This window comes from Tachypleus tridentatus, chromosome 3 (assembly GCF_004210375.1).
Source record: "Tachypleus tridentatus isolate NWPU-2018 chromosome 3, ASM421037v1, whole genome shotgun sequence".
NCBI classification, from domain to species: Eukaryota; Metazoa; Arthropoda; class Merostomata; order Xiphosura; family Limulidae; genus Tachypleus; species Tachypleus tridentatus.
Genome location: NC_134827.1, coordinates 63,831,216 through 63,853,099, shown reverse-complemented (window position 1 = coordinate 63,853,099; position 21,884 = coordinate 63,831,216). Strand labels below are relative to the sequence as shown.

Genomic DNA, 21,884 nt, shown 5'->3' with positions numbered 1-21,884 from the left:
TGGTTAAACAACCAGCTCAGAGACCCGTAAAGTTCAGACACAGACTGGCTAAACAACCAGCTCAGAGACCCGTAAAGTTCAGACACAGACTGGCTAAACAACCAGCTCAGAGACCTGTAAAGTTCAGACACAGACTGGTTAAACAACCAGCTCAGAGACCTGTAAAGTTCAGACACAGACTGGCTAAACAACCAGTTCAGAGACCCGTAAAGTTCAGACACAGACTGGCTAAACAACCAGCTCAGAGACCCGTAAAGTTCAGACACAGACTGGTTAAACAACCAGCTCAGAGACCCGTAAAGTTCAGACACAGACTGGCTAAACAACCAGCTCAGAGACCCGTAAAGTTCAGACACAGACTGCCTAAACAACCAGCTCAGAGACCCGTAAAGTTCAGACACAGACTGGTTAAACAACCAGCTCAGAGACCCGTAAAGTTCAGACACAGACTGCCTAAACAACCAGCTCAGAGACCCGTAAAGTTCAGACACAGACTGGCTAAAGAACCAGCTCAGAGACCCGTAAAGTTCAGACACAGACTGGTTAAACAACCAGCTCAGAGACCCGTAAAGTTCAGACACAGACTGGTTAAACAACCAGCTCAGAGACCCGTAAAGTTCAGACACAGACTGGCTAAACAACCAGCTCAGAGACCCGTAAAGTTCAGACACAGACTGGCTAAACAACCAGCTCAGAGACCCGTAAAGTTCAGACACAGACATTTCTAATTCATAAGTTCTAACAACAACAACATGTCAACTTGTGAACAACAAAAGTAGTTCAACCTAACCAGACAGTAAGATTGGCTATAAAGGTTAGAGCTAAAAGTGTATGGTGTTTTAACTAGCATATCAAACTCGTACTTTGAACCTGCCGTTAAGTAGCCCGCTACTTCAATCACTTAGGAACTTTCAGACTCAATTAATCTCTTTCCATTTAATACATATTGGTACTAAACTTGGAAACTACAATTCAAGTCCAACCTGACATCCACGTCTATAAATAAAAATAAAAGGTTTACATGCAGGTTAGAAGAACTTTGAGAAACATTCTCATCCATTGGTTAATTTATTACTGAAGAAATGAAGTGTTATATAAATCACTTGCTAAAGATTGTTACAATACATAATTAACATATCTATACAGAGGATTCAGTGTATATGGAGGATGAACAATGGAGAAAGGAATATGTTCTGAGTGATGTAGGAAAGATATTCACTGGTTCCTTCAAACAACCGGTTGGACGAAGATGGATTTTTGGACAGGTGACCCGAGTTTATAATTTATTTAAACAAGTGTTTCTGTCTTCATGTGACTTTCGTGCTTAATAATTTATATACTAATATTTTTATAACATTCATGTTTAGGTCTGTGTGATACTTTAATGTGGCTATAAATGCACATAGATCATAATGGTCTAATGTTGTGTAATCGATGTAGATTAGATCTTAGACCTTCACTGTGAACAACATAAACACTGCATTTTTAGATACCTCATGTCTGTTACATTATTTAACTCAGTAAACTTTCCCTATCAATAACAGAATAACATCAATCATCAAAACAATTTATGTGATACTAAAACAAGGCATACTTAAATAAAGTATATGTTTCTTTCTCCCATACGTACACAGGGGACACGGTATGGCCAGGTGGTTCAGGCACTCGGCTCGCAATCTGAGAGTCGCGGGTCCGAATCCCCCACACTCCAAACATGCTCGATATTTTAGCCGTGGGGGCGTTATAATGTTGCGGTCTAACCCAATATTCGTTGGTAAAAGAGTATCCCAAGAGTTGGCGGTGGGTGGTGTTGACTGACTGCATAACATCTATACGTTTTACACCGTTTAAGACTTTGTTACTGTTAGTAGCGGCTTCCTGGTGTCGTAGTTTATTTGTTTCAAGCTGCAGGTGAAGATGGGTGTAGATTGTTGTATCTATCCAGTATTAGATAATCGTATATGTTATTAACTATAGCACTATTTAGCAACAGTCAATAGTTTCTAGATATATTATCAGGCCAAGATATTAATACTGTGATAATTGCAGAGAACCAAGGTTCTATAGAAAATAGCACAACACTAAAATCAAAGAATCGATTCCCTTCAGTGGACACAACAGATGAACTAAGGTGGCTTTGCTATAAGAAATACACACACTATTGAAAATCGTATGTCAGTGTTTTTTGTAAGTCTCACAGGTACGTTAACTCAAGAATGCAAAAAAAAATATTATATTAAAATCCTTAGACTTTTATGAGAGGGCGCTCCACGGACAGTAGTAAATTTAGTATAAGATATACACTTTGAATAAGTGATTAAGTGAACAGATGTGTTCACAACAGGTGTTTGATTTATTGTATTAAGATATGTTTAGTACGTATAGCCATTTCTAATGTATTATTTAACACATAAATGTTTATAGTTAATAACTCTGACTACAGCAATGTGTTTAATCCAGTTTACAGATTCAGTGCTTCCAGCCTGTATGTTGATCTTGGAACGTTCTGGACTTGACTACACTGCTAGGTCCAACCCGATAAAAGTAGTCCGAGCTATATCAGCGATGGTAAGTTAAAATTAACTTATATCATGAAATGTCTATGAACATTATTATGAAAATATAGCTTAATCATCAAACGTATATTACAAATCTTACCCATATTTTATTACACGTAACTAGTGACTTTAGCCTAACGCCTGATGTGATAAGCCTCACGCTACACGTCTTTAATACATAACATTACGTTTCTGGAATGAATTATTTTGAAACGCCAGTTGATTACGAGAAACTAACACGATGAGAAACGTCCTAAGTTTCAAGTGTAATAAAACTGATTGATTTCTAACCGAACTTAAGGTTTGAAAAATGGTAATATAAATATTTTGTACATTAACCTTTCATAATACCCACAATAGTCACCTGCTAGTACAGTGGTAAGTCTACGGATTTACAACGCTAAAATCAGGGGTTCGATTCCCCTCGGTGGATTCAGTAGATAGCCTGATGTGGCTTTGCTGTAAGAAAACACACACATACCCATAATTTTTTGAATGTATGAAAATGGATACAGTCAACAACTGGTGTCACATCTCAGTTTTCTTTCAACAGCTGACACAATACCAACTGTGTGTCAATCAAATAAAACGTGAGTTTATGTGAATAATATTATCTATCAGTGGTAAAACTTTATCATTTATAGTTTTATATCGGGCATGAGCTAGTGCCGGACTGTGGATCCGAGAGTACTTAAAATCTTCACGTCACATTCTAACTTTCCTCGTGCGTTATAAGAGTGAAAACCAGTTACTACAATTCGATTAGAACAGCCCCAAAATAGAGAGTTATTAACAAGCTGTTTTCTACTAGTGTATGTTCACGAGTGTTTAAATCATTCAATCACTGGTAGCTTTTAGGGTCTCCTGATTCCAGTTTTAGCTCCTGAATCTCCTTTATTACGCTATTAAAAACAGTTAAATTGGTAGACGTAACAAACATGTAATCATCACATCAGTTTACATCATACACGTGTAAATTAGCTTGTCATCTAGTCATTGTTAGTCATGTATTACAAAGATAAACATTGAAGGAATGCTGAATGAATTGAAACATAAAGTAAAGATATGCCTGAGTTACGATTACGACATTGTGGTATGTCATGATATAAAACACTGTTCAGTTTAGATTGATTTATCTTGTTAGTGAATATTTTATTATTGTTTATCTATGTTCATAACAAGAGGATTAAAAGCAATTATTTTAAAGTAACAAGTTTCATTACGTTATTTTGAAAGAGTCGTACGTTGTGGTTGTAACTCCTTGATGTCGAGATTATCCAACGCCGCGTGACATTTACTGATGTCGAGGATATAGCGAGCAGACGACAAAGTAATAAATAAATAACTTGAACTTAACACTTAACCCTACAAACCTTCAATGTTATCGGTGATCTACAGACAAGGTTAAAGCGAGACATCTTATACGTCCACAACAACTTATTGGTTATTTCTTTCGTGTAGTACGTATTGGTATACATAAGACATAATACTGAAAATAATAAATACGTTTATTTCTAGTGTTAAAACAACTTACTGATTGTACCCATAGTAATAACTATACTAATAAGCTTCAGTATCACCATTAGTGTGCAATGTACGGTAGAAAATAGTAAACAGTTGTAGAAAACGTTAGGCCTTATTCGTTTGATTGTATTTATTGAATAATAACTTTCATCGGTTCAAAGTACGTATTATGAGAAAAGTCTTTGGTGGAATTTAATATTCAAATAAAATTGTTTTTCGTAACTGAGGTAAACAACATAGACGATGAAGGGGTTCTAGAAGGAAGATGGCAAGAACCTTATGATGATGGTGTTGCACCTTGGATGTGGACCGGAAGTTCTGCCATCTTGGAGAAATACCTGAAAACTCGAGGAGTTCCAGTGAAATACGGACAGTGCTGGGTGTTTGCTGGCGTAGCAAATACTGGTAATTAAAAACTGTATTTTGTATAAAATTCAATAGTTTCCATCCAACACCCTTCTGTTCTGTTTTGTTCGCCCATGATGATGGAGTTTTATGTGACTTGTGTTGTAATGTTCCAAACACACAACTAAAGAAAACTTGTGTTGACCAGAGAGATTTTAAAAACATTAAAAAACTACCACATAAATGCATACTGAAGAGTTCATCCATAATTTATTTTTATAACATTCTGATGTTAAATTTCATAACTTTGGTCAACTTCAATATACTTGGTATTCTATTAAATACGAATATAGCACAAAGCTAATGTCTCTCACCTGATTGAACCACAAAAACTGGTTAATTAATCTACAAGCAATGCTGACCACAGTGATTAAAACAACAAACTGCTACATAAACACATACAAGTGATTGGTTATCATATCAGTTATAATAATTGACGCTTAAAATGAATTCTATAAACAGTTGGCGTGAGTATTAACATTTTTATTTAAACAAAGTAGAAAACAATATTTCGCTTTTCTTAGGTCTTCTTTACGTTGACCCGAAGATGACCTTAGAAGGTGCCATCTACTTGTATAGACTGCAATGTTTAGGATTAAGTTACTTTAAGTTGAATGTCTATAACATCATTATTGAAACAATCACTTCAAGTAATAATTTTTATTATTGTTCTTTTAAGACTTGATTGTTTTGTAGACAATATAACTACCGTATGAGGAAACAGTATAGTTACATTGGATCATTTAAACGTTGCTTTGGTTAAAGTATGTAAATCAAATTTCGTTTAATAGTGTCTCGAGCCTTGGGCATCCCCAGCAGGACCGTGACCAATTATGATTCAGCCCATGACACGGATGACACCTTGACCATTGACAAATGGTTCGACAAAAATGGAGATAAAATTGAGGATGCTACAAGTGATTCAATTTGGTAAACGTTTGTATTTAACTGTTACGTCATAACGTAAAATCGGTTGTCATTGGTTGAGATCTTTTGTATAAACTATTGTACGATCAGAACATTTCTAGCGTGAAAGGTATACCTTTCAAAACCGCTCGACTTACAAGGGTTTCTTATTTTTGTTTTTAATACGAATTGTTTTTCTACGTTTCTTAAAGGAAACTGTCAGCTTTTCATTGTAGTTCAGCAGGTTAGAGTATTTTGTATATTTTAAAGTATAATAATTCTAATTGTTTTCAAAGTGAATTTTTTATCTTTATACATCAAGAAGAAATGTGTATTTGTTTGCACCCTCACTCCTCTGAACCTATTAGTCCAATCTCAACAAATATTTGTATGTAAATACTATGAACTGTGAGGAATTTCCTAAGGGGGGTCAAAATTAAATATAACTTTATTACTATTACGTAAAAACCTGTTATATCAATTACCCCTAGCCTATTGAGTCCATCCAAATCAATCTTGGTAGATTCACGCTTCAGATAATGTTGAATATACAGAAAGGTTATAGTCAGAAAGTAGTTGGATTGTCTCTCAAACGTCCATGATTTGTCGTCATGAATAAGGTGTAGTGAGTTCAAGGTTCGTATCACATCAGGACCTTTATTTGTTGAAAGGAAACTCTAAAGGTTGTTCATGACAAAAAGCTTTGATATAATTTTAAGTTGTTTAGGTAAAGTTTATCGTAATTAGGTTCAAACATTCTCCACCAGTTGACAAGTACATGAGCGTGAACTCTATAAAAATGGCTGATGTAAGTTCACCCCGAGTGCCAGCGGGAAGTCTGTGGGCTTATACTGCTAATTATCTGGTCTCTATACACATGGCGGCCACAGCAAAGATAGCTTATTTCATAGCGTTCTGATTAATTTCAAACAAATAAAAACACACTAATAATTAAAACTTCCAATTCCATAGGTTTTAGATTTTTTTTATTTCAAATGTCACTTCCAAGCTACAAACATTTTGAAACATTTGAAAAATAATTTATATTGTCGTTCCAACTACACCAAAGTTTACTTTATTATAACATACGTAGTGTGACGTGATAGCTGGTTTTTACCACGTTAATATACAACAGGTGGGGTAATGTTAGAAAGACCCTTAAGAGCAGAATTATAAGAAAACAAATTACGATTTTTAGTGAGGATTCGGTGTATTATACCCTGGACAAACTGGTATTTGACACGGTTAAAACTAATGATCCAAGTAGAATTTGTAGAACATTAATTACAATGTTATTTATTATTATTTTAAGAAAACCACCAGTCATTAAGATAATTATTGGTTTTTTTTGAACAGAAATGGTTGTTGAGCAGGTACCGTCTGTTTTACACCACGAGAAAGAAACAATAATGTCTGTTCTCAGAATTCTAAACAGATTTATTTTTTTTATTTGTACCACAAATTTAGACAATTGGCTTATTTGCGTATACACAATATAGAATATACGGAGAACGGTATATTAAAACATTAGTTCTTTACCTGCGTAAATTTACTGTAGCTAGACTTAGGGACTTTTTACAAAAATAATTTTTTTAGAAACTTCCTCTGGTCATTTTTAAGAACACCTTGTGTTCAAAATGGAAAATTTACCTGAACCTCCACGTGTGATTTTCCTTTGTTTTTCCAAGCCGTATACTAATTCCTTTTGGTAAAATAATTGGAGTTAAACGGTTTACTTTTCATCGTATTGGGGTATGAAAACAACTCTCCAAAAGACTGAAAAATCAGAAACCAAAAGTATCCAGTTAGTTACTACAAAGTAACATTGAATCAACACGAATGCAATACAACTCTTAAGACTACAACTTGTTTCAAAACATTTTGGTTCGAGTTTCACTTTTCGTACTAGTCTTAAAGAATTCTAAAAATAACATATAAGTAAAATAAATTACAATTTTGCCATCTAATAAATGTAATTTTTAGTTGTCGTTTTTCAACAGATGATGTGTTTCATTTAGATAGGTGCAGCGATTTAACTTGTTTACATTATCGATGTAGGAATTTCCATGTGTGGAATGACTGTTGGATGGCGAGACCTGATTTACCTACAGGGTACGGAGGATGGCAAGCATATGATTCTACACCACAGGAGACCAGTGAAGGTTATTAAGAATTTTTTTCGTTCAATAACTTTAAAATTTGTTAAAATCTAAGTTATCAGACTTTTTTTTTTTTAAATTTCGCACAAAGCTACTCGAGGGCTATCTGTGCTAGCCGTCCCTAATTTAGCAGTGTAAGACTAGAGGGAAGGCAACTAGTCATCACCACCCACCACCAACTCTTGGGCTACTCTTTTACCAACGAATAGTGGGATTGACCGTCACATTATAACGCCCCCACGGCTGAAAGGGCGAGCATGTTTGGCGCAACTGGGATGCGAACCTGCGACCCTCAGATTACGAGTCGCACGCCTTAAAACGCTTGGCCATGCCGGGCCTATAAAACATAAAAGGTGGTGAGGAATACGAACGTTAATCAATACAATTTTACCACTTTAAATTGAGTTATAGAAGATTAATTTGAGTAAGTTTCATTAGATCAAACGTGGTCTTCATACACCATTCCATTTGTCACACATTTAAGATAACACATCAAACATAAACTGGTCAGTTTATTCCAATACTGTTGTCCACTACCATTAACCACAAATCATTATTTACAGGCGTGTACCAAACAGGACCTGCTTCAGTACTTGCTGTTCAAAGAGGAGAAATCGGTTACATGTTTGACTCTCCTTTTGTTTTCTCCGAAGTCAACGCAGACGTTGTACATTGGCAAGAAGATGATAGTAGTGAGACAGGCTACAAAAAGCTGAAAATCGACAGCTATCGGTAATTATACCAATTATTAAACCTTTTGTGTTTTCTAGATATTTAGATTGATGAGAAATGTAAATAATAACAAGGGTGCTAATGAAGTCCATATGTGTATTTGTTTGTTTATTTTTAATTTGGCGCAAACCTAGAGGGCTATCAGCGCTAGTCAACTATAATTTAGCATTGAAACACCACAGTGATGGAAGCTAGTCATCACCACCCACCGCCAACTCTTGGGCTACGACTTTACCAACGAATAGTGGGGTTCACCATTACATTATAATACCCCCACGGTTAAGAGAGCGAACGTGTTTAGAGGGACAGGAGTTCAAACCCGGGTCTAGAGAAAACGATATGTGATATTGACTAGTTTCTGTCTAGTTCATAAGACACGTCCAGAGCAAATTGTTCTTATGTGGACAACAGTATCTGAATGAACAACGACTAACTTACGAGGTCGCGACTTCTGTTTTCAATGACCTATATAACTTTAGACAATACATCAGTCCATACACCACTGTAATTAAGTTTGGTTTTATTTGTGTTCGATTTTGGTGCATCTCAGTCAATCTAAATAAACAGTTCAGGATTCAGTCCCGTCCTGATAAAGGTAATACATATATGGTTCTTTGTTTCTACAACTAATGTTGTCTTTATTGTCCCAAAATTAAGTGTGGGTCGGCTTCTTCTCACCAAGAAAATTGGAGTAGATGATGACTTTGGAGATGCTGACGCAGAAGATATCACAGACCAGTACAAAAACAAAGAGGGTGAGTAACAACTTGTAAATGGATACCTAATATTAGAACAGTACCTTACATTTGTACTGAAACTGTCATTCTAAATACGTTCAGGAACCTTAATATGAAACAACATCTGTTATCTATCACTCTGTATAGTTGAATTTCTTTTATTGTTGTGTTTTATAAATTAAAAATTCTGTTCAGCCATGAACTTCATTTGTAAGTTATTAAATACAACTGTCGAATTTATCACAAAGTAAAACAATGTTTACAACTCTACACATTTAGGTAGAACTAAAATAATGTTCTACGTTTATTTATCTGTTTATATGAGAACGGTGAAATAAGATTTTATTATTTCAATTTGTGTTTTGCCTGACATGGATAGGTGGTCATGACCCTTGACACGCATGGCCAGGTGGTCATAACGCTTGACACTTAATTTCCATATGGCGAGTTGGAATATTTATCTCACTAGACATGCTCGCCCTTTCAGCTGTGGAGGTCATTATACGTAAGGTCAATTCCATTATTTATTGGTAAAAGAGTAGCCCAAATATTGTGGTGAATGGTGATGACTGGCTGTCATCTTTTTGGTATTTTACTGGTAAAATAGGTACCAACTACTGCAGATAGCCCTTGTGTTGTGTTAACTTAGGTACCAACTACTGCAGATAGACCTTCTGTTGTGTAAACTTAGGTACCAACTACTGCAGATAGCCCTTGTGTTGTGTAAACTTAGGTACCAACTACTGCAGATAGCCCTTGTGTTGTGTAAACTTAGGTACCAACTACTGCAGATAGACCTTGTGTTGTGTAAACTTAGGTACCAACTACTGCAGATAGACCTTGTGTTGTGTAAACTTAGGTACCAACTACTGCAGACAGACCTTGTGTTGTGTAAACTTAGGTACCAACTACTGCAGATAGACCTTGTGTTGTGTAAACTTATAACCCATTTGTGTATTTTATAAACAGATTATTTATCATACTATTTCCTTAAGTTTACCATACAAAAATATAACATGCGTTTTGTTGAATCCCTTGATGGGACAACTAAAAGTCAATGAATTCATAACACTAAAATTAAGGGTCGATTTCACTCAGTAGAAACAGCAGATATCCGGAAATGTGTTTGTTTATTTTGTTTCTAATTTCGTGCAAAGCTGCACGAGGACTATCTGCGCTAGCCGTCCCTAATTTAACAGTGTAACACTAGAGGGAATGCAGCATCATCACCCACAGCCAACTCTTGGGCTACTCTTTTACCAACGAATAGTGGGATTGACTGTCACAATACAACGCACTCACGGCTGAGAGGACGAACATGTTTCGAGTGAGGAAGATTCGAACCCGCGACCCTCAAATTACGAGTCGAGCTCCTTAACCACCTGGCCATACCGGGCCTATCCGGGAATGACTTTGCTGGTAAAAATTCATTCACACACACACACAAAAATACACACGCTGTATAATTACATACTGACCACATACAGTCAGCTGATTTTTATATTACCTACAGGAACAGATGAAGAGAGAATGTCTGTACTGAATGCAGCTAGAAGCAGTGGTTTCAATTACGCATTCAATCTGCCCTCCCCAGAGAAAGAAGATGTTTATTTTAATTTGTTGGACATCGAGAAAATAAAGATTGGTCAACCCTTCCACGTGACAGTGAACATCGAAAACCAAAGTGGCGAGACAAGAACAGTGTCAGCTGTCCTCTCAGCCAGTAGTATTTACTACACAGGTATAACTGGAAGGAAAATAAAACGGGAAAATGGAAACTTTTCATTACAACCACATCAAAGTGAGCAGTTTTTGTTATATTATGTAAACTCATAGTTGTAAATAGTTATGTTATTATGGTAGTTCTCCGTCAAACTACATACAATTTATTATCTGTTCCATTATTTTTAACATGTGGAAGTACTCGTCCATAGTGACGGGAAAAGTCTAAAATTAATCTATCAGTTATATTATTTCATGGACTTTTAACATGTTAATTGTGTTGCACACTTGATTTCACTTGGAGATTTTGCTCTGGGTTGCTCTTAACTCCCACTGTGGAAAGTAATTGTTGACCATTTTAGTCACGCGCCAAGAATAACGTTTGGTAAATCTACACTTTTTATTCTTTTGAAATGGGAAACGGATGGACGTTCAAACAGACACCACGGTTCTTGGTGAAATTCAACATATGATTCACTTATATTTCAACACATTTAGTCAACCAATGAGACCTTACTTCAACATACAATAAAAAACTGAACAAACTACTTAGAACAATATTAAAAGCAAAACTATTACTTTTAAATTCTACAATTTGGTTTACATACAAATCAACGAAGAACCCCTTCAGAAAATCTATGGTTCACTGAAAGTTTACAAAAATCCAAGAACCTTACGTCCAATTATGTCATTGTTTAACTTCAACATTGGTAAATACTTTAACTGTATTTTGGAACTTTATGTGTCCAAAATAAGCAAACATAAAATATACTCCAGACATCCAGCAACACTTGCACAGTCTACGTGTATGTAGTTATAACATCATAAACCTGTTTCCTCAAACCTCTTGCTGTGGAACAATACACCTTATTGCATAAATTATTTTACAATATCGAACAGACAGAATACACATAAAACAGGAACACCTAACTGAACTGGTATAACTAGTCACATTTATTTGTCTTTAATACAAAGATTCGTACTTCCGTCAGTCACACGAACTTTCACCACAATTTTCGTACATCACATAGAACAGTGTGCCATAGTCACTTCATTATACAAGACTGCCTTTTCACTTAGATGTTTACCTGGCACGTTTTTGCGACTTTACTTATTAAGATGAAGGAACAGTTTTCATTCAAGTCATAAACAAACCATATAAATAAGTACAATTAACAGTTAAAAATTCAAACAACTATACGATCACTTTGTTAAATATTAACATCTCACAAAACCTTCTATTAACATTTTTATAAAAAACATACACAGTGGAAACCATAAATTGGTTTTTTAATGATGTGTTATTTATTTACTTTTAGTTTGTGTTTCTGTTTAACCGTAAATAACTGATCTGTCAGTTCACGTGGATTGACATGATCCATATGTAACCACTATCAAGTCTAGAATTTAAACAAATTGATAGACTGTTGTTTTACATACTAAAGCCATCTTTTACTGTTAAAACCTGAGTACTTGAAACTGATCGAACCAGTGACCGAAACGTCGTAAATGTTTTAAATATTTCTTCTTTGTTTTAACTTGTAATAAAATAATTATTATCAGCAGTAAGGAAGCCCAGAACGAAACTATCCATACTGATCCTTAACGTGTTAACTGTAGGTAAGCTTACATCCATACTGATCCTTAACGTGTTAACTGTAGGTAAGCTTACATCCATACTGATCCTTAACGTGTTAACTGTAGGTAAGCTTACATCCATATTGATCCTTAACGCGTTAACTGTAGGTAAGCTTACATCCATACTGATCCTTAACGTGTTAACTGTACGTAAGCTTACATCTTTATAACACCAAACGTCTGGACAGATTGACTATTCTGCAACTTTGTACTAAGGAAACAACAGTTCTAAAGAATCAGTGTCTGTTTCAGTGGTTTAGCTAAATTAAGTTATACGTGGGCTAAAACTCAAACACGAACTATAAGTATCTGGTTTAAAACTGACCCGTTTTATCTTATACGAACAGAGGAAGTTTTATCTATAGAGGTGACCCCAGATGAATATCTGGAGAAACTGGTTGATTACGCAATGATCAAGCTTTATGCTATAGCCACGGTCAAGGAGACCCAACAGACGTGGTCAGAAGAAGACGATTTCATGGTTGAGAAACCGAATCTAGAACTTGAGGTAACGTGGATCAAAATAATTAGAGCATTTTTGTTTCTCATGGAACGCTGTAGTTCAGTCCATGAGCCCAAGTTAAATGCTATACAATTGTATAAAACACACAGATTGATTGATTTATTCGTGTAAGATTTAAACACACAATTAATTTCTATATAATGTTCAAACACATACTATCAATGTGTACCAGGATTTGCAGGGCTTAATATAAAGTCGCCTCCTCAGTGGCACATCGGTATGTCTGCGGACTCACATGCTAGATTTTTGATAGCAGTGTTGGGCAGAGCACAGACAGCCTATTGTGTAGCTGTGAGCTTAACAACAAACAAGTAATTAATATAAAATCCACTACTTATTATAAAGGACGTAGTAACGAAACAAAGAATAGGTTAGGCCTCTACATAATTCATGGAGTTTTATTCACAAAATTACACATTTTACTGTGAGGTACAGAGAACAGTCCACATTCATTATATAAGAGTCGTCCAACTTTGTGCTAATGTGTGTTACACACTATTTTCAGTGGGGTCTCTGGATTAAAAACTAAAGTGATTAAGTAACAACTTGTTATATGTCTATTTTTCAGATCCGTGGAAATTTGCAGGTGGGAACACCATTTGTACTTGCAATCAGTTTGACCAACCCACTGAAGCGTGTGCTGGACAACTGTTTCTTCACGATCGAAGCTCCAGGGGTGACTGGAGCGTTTCGGGTTACCAACAGGTAAGTGTTTCATATTATTTTCGAAGTTTCAGGAGTGATTGAACCATTTCTGGTTACCTATAGATGATTGGTTCAAATTATTTTTAATGCTACTAAAACCACAGAAAAGAAAGAAACAAGTTATTGTAATTCTGTTTCAACACATGTTCTTATCAGTATATTAAATATCGATTCAAATTGTCGTGTAATTAAAAATATTTAGTGTTAGAAACACCAACTCTCTTCTCTAAAAGTTTTGAAGACAAAATGACTTCCGTGCCACAATCTAAAACACGTCTTAATATGAAAAACATGTTATCAAACATATTGTAATACAGGGAACAGGTCTTTCTTCTTGTAATTAGGATTTGGTTCATGGTTTTGAACCAGGGAGGGTCTGTTTCAGTATTGTTTTTGTTGTTTCAAGTTAAGCACAATGTGCTATTTGTGCTCTACAAACCAGGAGTATCGAAACGTACTACGTTAAATAAAAACCACAGAAAATGTAAAATATGTAACACACTGTGACTAATGTAACAAGAGCTGCTACCTAGGATTCGGTAACAATGAGACAACAAAAGAGATACGAAGAAATTAACATCCCCCCAGTGTTACAGCGGTATGTCTGCAGACTTAGAGCACTAAAAACTGGGTTTCGATACCAGACAGCGGACAGACAGAGAGATCATTGTATAACTTTGTGTTTAACTTCAAACAAACACAGATATTAAGATTTATAAACTATGTTAACTACTTCAATAATACAAAAGGAACTCGATAAAAACTTGACCTGTCTTCAGCTTGGTTCCTTTTCTATAGTAGGTCAACTTTGGCCACATAGGCCTGTCTCAAGAACAAAATGTTCACGTGAACTTCTTCGATTTGATTAATTAAACATTTGAGAGCTTGAGCATTATAACACCACAAATCTTTTCTTAAAAATAAAAATACTTGTAACGAATGGATATGGTGTTAGTATAAGAGATTTCCGTAATGTGTCACCAAGTAAACGGATGAGCCTTACATGAGACATGTGCATATGGTGCTAGTTTAATGATTATATATGATATGGTAGAGAAACGACCTCAGACAATTAGAGTTGAGCATGTTCTTAGAAAAACATCTTATTGGTTTGTACACAATAAAAACAAAAAAGAACTTATTCTCAGTTTTCTACGTTTCATGTTCCCTTTATTAATGTTAGAAACGTGTTTAGGGATATTCAACCTGAAGAAGTGGCCGTCCACACCGTGCGGCTCATCCCTCAAAAACCAGGTCCAAGAAAGATCGTTGCTACCTTCAGTTCCCGACAATTGATACAGGTAGTTGGATCTAAGCAAGTCGAAGTGCTGGACTAGGTTTGACCTTCTAGACAAAAGGAACATTTGGGAATGTTTATAAAGTTGTCACCTTCTTTCACGTTAAATATTATATTTATTTGTGTCAGTTATGTCTCAAAGAACACATTTAAGTGTTTCTAAGTATATCCAAGTTGTTTGCTTTTCTTATAAAATATGCGACGTTTATTAAATGTACTATTTTATTTAGTATTGCACTAAACCACCTGATTCACTTTAATTACTTGTTAGGTTTAGTAAAGTTTGTATTTTCCTCATAATTAACAGAGGATTATCACGTCCAGTTCTTTCCACCATTTCTATTTTCATCATAAAAGGTTTTGTATTCGTTCTCTATTCATAATAATGCTTTAGTAGTTTCTAATGTGTTGTTTTATTTTAATTATTTCGTTATTTTTGAAGTATTATTTCAATTTTACCAGGTTCCTTTCCAGTAATTGTTTGTCTTGAAGTGGCCAACCAATAAAAATATAGCACTATGTGTTGGTGATTCTATTTTGAGCACCAAACTCACAAACATTTATAAAATGTATAAACTTATCGAATCTTTCATTGATATATTGTTTTTTTAACTTGATTTACTTTGTAATAATTATAACAGTATCTATTTCATACCTGTACAAGTCATATGAATTGAACAAAATCGAAGTTTGTATCAGTCATTTTGTTTATCTCAACTTTGATCAAATCTAATGAAATGTAACGTTCTATAAAACAAACATCCCAATTAGAATGAGTTTCAGGTTTAAAACTAGCTCATCACCAGGAGTGCTACATAGGTTTGTTTGCTTGTTTATAAGCACAAAGCGACGCACTGAGTTATCCGTGCAGTGCTCACTAGGAGATTCGAAAATCTAGTTTGACGCTTTGTAAATCCGCAAAGATACCGTTGAACCACCAGGGGAGTGAGGAACATCTCTATATAAAAAACTGTGTTTAATTCATACTACAAAGATACCGTTGAACCACCAGGGGAGTGGGGAACATCTCTATATAAAAAACTGTGTTTAATTCATACTACAAAGATACCGTTGAACCACCAGGGGAGTAAGGAACATCTCTATATAAAAAACTGTGTTTAATTCATACTACAAAGATACCGTTGAACCACCAGGGGAGTGGGGAACATCTCTATATAAAAAACTGTGTTTAATTCATACTACAAAGATACCGTTGAACCACCAGGGGAGTGGGGAACATCTCTATATAAAAAACTGTGTTTAATTCATACTACAAAGATACCGTTGAACCACCAGGGGAGTGAGGAACATCTCTATATAAAAACTGTGTTTAATTCATACTACAAAGTGAAGTGTGTGACGTAATTCCAAGTGTCATCTTGTTTCTTTCTTTAAGTTATGTACGTCACATTATGTAGTAACGTTTTGGTTCTGTTCTAAACACTATTCTTTAGTACTCTACCAGAGGTACAACTATCATAACAGTATGATTAATTCAGTAATGCTATCAGTACTAATGTAGAAATATAACTTTTTCAGGGAAATTGTTACCATATCTTGATAAAGTATTTAATATTTTCAACAAAAACAACAACTCAGAGTGATATTTGGTCTAAATGTTCAGTTGAGAGACTCCAATGTTAAGGTGTAGCCTTTCATAACGTAAATCTAATCACCATATGTTACTCTTAATGAAACAATGTGGCTTAAAGAGTGGATCGGCCTGGCACGCCTTTTCAGCCGTGGGGTCGTTATGAAGTTACGGTCAATCCCACTATTCGTTGGTAAAAGAGTAGCCCAAAAGTTGGCGATGGGTGGTGATGACTAGCTGCCTTCCCTCTAGTCTTACACTGCTAAATTAGGGACGGCTAGCACAGATAGCCCTCGAGTAGCTATCCACGGAAAACCCTAATCTTCATTCTCTTCAATGTCTGTATAAGCAGACAACGTGACAAATATATCAACCCGGATACAACCTGAATGAGCATACTGCAATCCTATAAATATACAACACTCAGATGTGGTATTAGAGATCTTTATTATGCCTTATCATCCCATAAGGTTACTGACTGCCACAAATATTCACTAAACCAAAGAGAGATTTTGTGTACTCCTTATGACGGCATCGCAACAGTTTTAACAATTGAAAAACAGTCAGACATGCTTAAATTCAATGGAAAAATGGTTGCGGTATTTAGCCACGAAATACAATAAACAAAACACATTCCGATCTAGTTGTCTTTAGTAATTTTCTTTTACTCTCGTTCTATAAAGTTTGTCCTTCGATGGTTTCTCCTTTCATGGATTTACAACACTAAAAGTCTGGATTAGATACCTTTCAGAGGACACGGCAGATAGCCCAATGCGGATTAGTTCTAAACCCTACAAAATACATAGTTTAATTGTTTTGTATAACTTTGTCTGTGTTCTGTCCATCACGAGGAATCGAACCTTAGATTTTAGCGTTGTAATTCGGTAAATTTACCATAGGTAACTGGGAACCTAAAGAACGTTTGAATCTATGTAACACGTGCAATATTATATAGACCTACCTGGTAGATAACGAAACCAGAGTTTACATCTGTTTTTCAGCCGTTTCCAAATATGGCGATCACTTGGAGCCTGTATTTTTCATTATTTTTTTTTATTGAATAGTGCTATTGAATTTAACAACCAATTAAGTGTATATGTATACACATATCTGTTAACCGAATTTTGTTAATTACGATTGTATTTTCCTTTTCCCGCGAGACGAAGATATCAAATTACAATTAAAAAAAAAAAAAACGCATACAGGAGCCTTTAGTCGTATTCTCGTTGTAATTATAATTGCTAAATGAAACTTACCTTTCACTCGGTCCCCGCTAGTATAGCGGGAAGCCTACGGATTTACAACGCAATAATTAGGGGTTTGATTCCTCTCAGTGGACTCAGCAGATGTAGCTATAAGAAAAATACACACACACGTACTTTCAACTCCTAAAATGAACTGATGTTACTAGTATTTTATTTTCATTTTTTATATCTAGCTCGCTACATTATCGCTTAGTTAGATGTTCATTCATGTTAAGTCTACGTTAGCCCAGCACTACGCTGTAATGTTAATTAGAATGGGATGTGCCACAACAAAACGTTTCGACTCAATTAAGGAATACATATGATGTTACAAATACTCGTCTCTTCCTTTTTCAGTGGGATAAAAGTCTCATAATGTGTTTGTTTGTGTTTTGATATTCGCGCAAAGCTACACAAGGGCTATTTGCGCTATCCGTCTCTAATTCAGCAGTGTTAGACTAGAAGAAAGGCTGTTAGTGATCGCCACCCGCGGCCAACTCTTGGACTACTAGTTTACCAACGAATAGTGGGATATAATGCTCTCATGGCTAAAAGGGCAAGCATGTTTGGTGCGATCGGGATTCGAACCCGCGACCCTCAGATTACGAGTCGAGTGCCCCTAACAATCTGAACATGCCGGCCAAGAGAATTTTGTACGACTAACAAATTCACAGGTTCTGGTACAGTAACATAAATATGTTTTTTTTGTAATTTGTTTACACGTTTTACATGTTTTGTGTAAGTGTTTGTTGAAAGTTGCAGATTAGGGAGTTATCCCAGAGATACGTTATCAGATAACATATAAAATACACTTCCTTAAACAACACGGTAATTTGTTTTTCACTCTTCGAGGTTGTTTCTTACGAAAGCAATTTTTTAAAATCAAAAACTTTGTTAGTTATATCACTCCTGTTTCTCTGAATATCAGACATTCATTAATCACAACACTGTATTGTTTGATTTTTATGTTTACTCACTAGTACTAACTTAAAATATTTTAGGTGTTTGTATAGCGTAGCGCTTCAGGTAAGTAAGTATCAGTTATTAATCGTATTAACTGGTTATTCATTTATTAGTATTTTTTTTTGTCTTTTTCATCAAGCACGCATTTTCCCGAAGAAAATTTACTACTTCTGAGCTCTACACCGCCATCTAGTGGCTGCGTATTAAACTGACATTAGTTTGCAAAACTTTTTTTTTGTAATGGCTCGGAGAATAATAGTCTAATACAGGGTACAAGAAAAGAAAAAAAGAAACGGAAGTGATATCCTGATATAAAATACTTTCGTTAATTAAACAAAACCTTAATTCTAACAAACAACATGTCACCAAAACGAGTACTTTCTTATATTGATATGAAAATTGGAACTCAACAAATAAGACTAAGTGACGGACACTTTCTAAAGTATGAATATTTTACGTCAGTGTAAAAAGTAAACATTCGTGGAAGGGACCGCTATGTTATTTTAGGGTTTTCACATTCGATCTTTCGAGTGAAACAATGCTACCTGTAACATAAAGGCGCAGCAGTGACACCTTGTGAGAAGAAAGAGAACAAACAAGACGAACCCTGAGAATAAGCAAACCAAGGCACACTTTGATGTGCAAGAAGTTGTCTAATATAATTTTTGCACGTGCGAGTGCAGCTATGAGTGTGTCACGTCACTCTCTTACCTTTTTCGTGGGTGCCACGATCACTCATTGGTCGGAGGTGGAATTGATGTTTTGGTAAAGTGACCAGCATTCAGTCACACATGAAAACAGAGTATAAACTTTGACGTCAGTTTTACGTCAGAAAGAATGACTCAAACTTCCTATGTAATCATTACTAGTTATATGTTTGAGTAATAACGGAATAATTTGGATGAAAGCATAATTTTTGTCTTTTAAGCGCTACGTTAAAACACTATGGTGGTCATAAATACGAAAAATTATAATTATTTTTACAGATGTATAAGTTATATACCGCCCCCTGAAGTCGTTAATGAAAATAAGGATATGTTATAATTTATAAATAAATGTTTCGAAAGTATCATAGCGATATTTGAAGTTAAAAAACAATCGAATGCATTTATTAAATTGCTACTTTTGTCTCCTATAGTGTTTATACTTAGGTTTATCTCAGGTATCCAGGTCACTATAAAAGGTTATGTTACATCCCCTGTGTGAATGCGCGTGTTTGTCAGGACGATTTCCCGAAAACGGCTTAATAGATTTAGATGAAAGTTCGTATAGATTTGAACTATGATCCAACTTAGAGGTGATTAGTTTTTGGAAGTTACAGAAAAACAAACACAGATCCTTGTGTGTTAACTTGAAGAACGGTTTGTCGCACGATATTTGCTCCACAGCGGTTTGTCTGCGAGCTTACAACACTAGAAACTAGGCTTAGAAACGCATGGTGGGCAGAGAACAGATAGCCCATTGTCATCACCACCCACTGCCAGCTCTTGAACTATTCTTTTACCAAGGAATAGTGGAATTGATCGTAATGTAATAGCGTCCCTACGACTGAAAGGGAGAAGATGTTCGGTGACAGGATTCGAACTCGTGACCCGCCAATTTCCAGGCCGTTACGCATTAAAAATTAAATGAAAAATATATTTACAGAATTTCAAGTTGAATTATAGCTTTAAAGACTATGACATTAGACTGAAGAATAAACTTCGTTGTTGTTATAATGTTTAGAGTAGGGAGGGCAAAGTGAACGAGATAACGGCTCAAGTTCAGATGGTTGTAATTGGAGGACTCTGGTAATAGGAATTGTTCTCAAAGTTTCCAGCTGTACTTATTTAATAGAAGGCCCATGCGACTCTCTCTTTAATAGGTGAACTGCAGTACGCTCTGATTGAATTAAAACCAAACGTTTCAGAGGATCAGATAGACGAAGTTAATAAGAAATTATAATAATTTCATGGTTGTTACTACAAAGGAAGTAACGGAGTAATCATTTGAAGGAGAAAAGTTTCTTGGAGAGAACCAGGATGTTAGTTCTATACGAAGTTCTCAAGGAACTAGCCAGATTGATTGCTAAACACTAATGAGGAAGTGTTCATTATAAGAACTGAAGTGGGGAACATTTGTAGAAGAGAAATCGTTGCGAAACAAAACCTGATGTTTTGCTGTGTGTTTAGAAGGGGATAAATTTATCTGTAATTCCTGGTTTCCATAAAGAAATCATGAGGTGATATTTAACATTAATCAAGTAGAATATAAAAAGGTGTCGTGAGACAGTTTATGGAATAAAAAATATTAATTTCAAATAGCACTCATATTCCTAATAAGAGAGAAGATAACATAGTAGGTCAAACCGAACTACCTTACCAGGTAAGTACCATAAATTTAAAAAAAATTAAAGTGACAAACAGAATGGAATGTTTACACAATTCTACTAAAGCTAATGATCTCAATGAAAACAGAAATTAATTAAAAGAGTTTATGAACGATTAGAATAAAGACGTTTTTAACAAATTAATGATAAAATAATGATTAATTAGGCTTTAAAGGACAGTTGGTGTCAATCAGATGGCTAAGTTTTCAGGGTTTTTATCTTCTCGTCTGACGTTACATGAGATTACTGACTCTCAGCAGTCCATGGAAAATATTGTAATTGATTTAGATCACCTAAACACTGGTCCTTTTACTGTCAACAAACAAAGTTGAGATATTGAAAATAGAAAACTGCCAAAGCCATAGTCTCTTCTTCCCAAGATTTTAAAGGCTATCCAAAATTAGATATGCGAGATTCAACGTTTTCATAGTCCTAGTAGATGTTGTGTCGAAATGTGAATCCAACAATTAACCGTTCGTGTCCCGTTATCTATCAGTCCAAAGTTAAATAACCTTTGTGAGAACATCCGAACACAAAACATTTTTTTTAAGTTTTGATAGATGTTTAAGGCGTTGTCTTGGAAATTAAAGACCAGTTAGTTTTACTTACAATACTGTGTAAAAGTGCTCGGACAAGAAAATATTGTTCGTTATTTCAATTTTATGGGGCTGATTCTTCCATGTCATTACAAAATGGTGACCCGGCATGGGCAAGCGCGTTAAGGGGTGCGGCTCGTAATCTGAGGGTCGCGGGTTCGCATCCGCGTCGCGCCAAACATGCCCGCCCTCCCAGCCGTGGGGGCGTCATAATGT

At 35.5% G+C, this 21,884-nt stretch overlaps 1 protein-coding gene and 1 long non-coding RNA gene across 6 annotated transcripts in view; one reads left to right on the top strand and one right to left on the bottom strand.

Moving 5' to 3' along the window:
- Positions 1–15,425, top strand: part of LOC143246982 (hemocyte protein-glutamine gamma-glutamyltransferase) — a 29,001-nt gene extending 13,576 nt beyond the window's left edge. For all 3 annotated transcript variants that reach the window (XM_076494261.1, XM_076494263.1, XM_076494262.1), the window contains 11 exons: positions 1,147–1,265; positions 2,461–2,568; positions 4,310–4,487; positions 5,279–5,417; positions 7,452–7,555; positions 8,116–8,284; positions 8,942–9,039; positions 10,535–10,822; positions 12,729–12,889; positions 13,473–13,609; positions 14,805–15,425. In XM_076494261.1, coding sequence (XP_076350376.1) covers positions 1,147–1,265; positions 2,461–2,568; positions 4,310–4,487; positions 5,279–5,417; positions 7,452–7,555; positions 8,116–8,284; positions 8,942–9,039; positions 10,535–10,822; positions 12,729–12,889; positions 13,473–13,609; positions 14,805–14,946 — 1,643 coding nt within the window. In that variant the 3' untranslated portion in view covers positions 14,947–15,425. The remainder of the gene's footprint in view (positions 1–1,146; positions 1,266–2,460; positions 2,569–4,309; positions 4,488–5,278; positions 5,418–7,451; positions 7,556–8,115; positions 8,285–8,941; positions 9,040–10,534; positions 10,823–12,728; positions 12,890–13,472; positions 13,610–14,804) is intronic.
- Positions 1–21,884, bottom strand: part of LOC143246985 (uncharacterized) — a 56,009-nt gene that overhangs the window by 1,447 nt on the left and 32,678 nt on the right. For 2 of the 3 annotated variants that reach the window (XR_013026289.1, XR_013026292.1), the window contains exon 3: positions 7,044–7,169. This is a non-coding gene — a long non-coding RNA (uncharacterized LOC143246985). Of the gene's footprint in view, positions 1–6,995; positions 7,170–21,884 lie in introns of those variants that run through there. The other variant, XR_013026290.1, reaches the window with a different exon arrangement.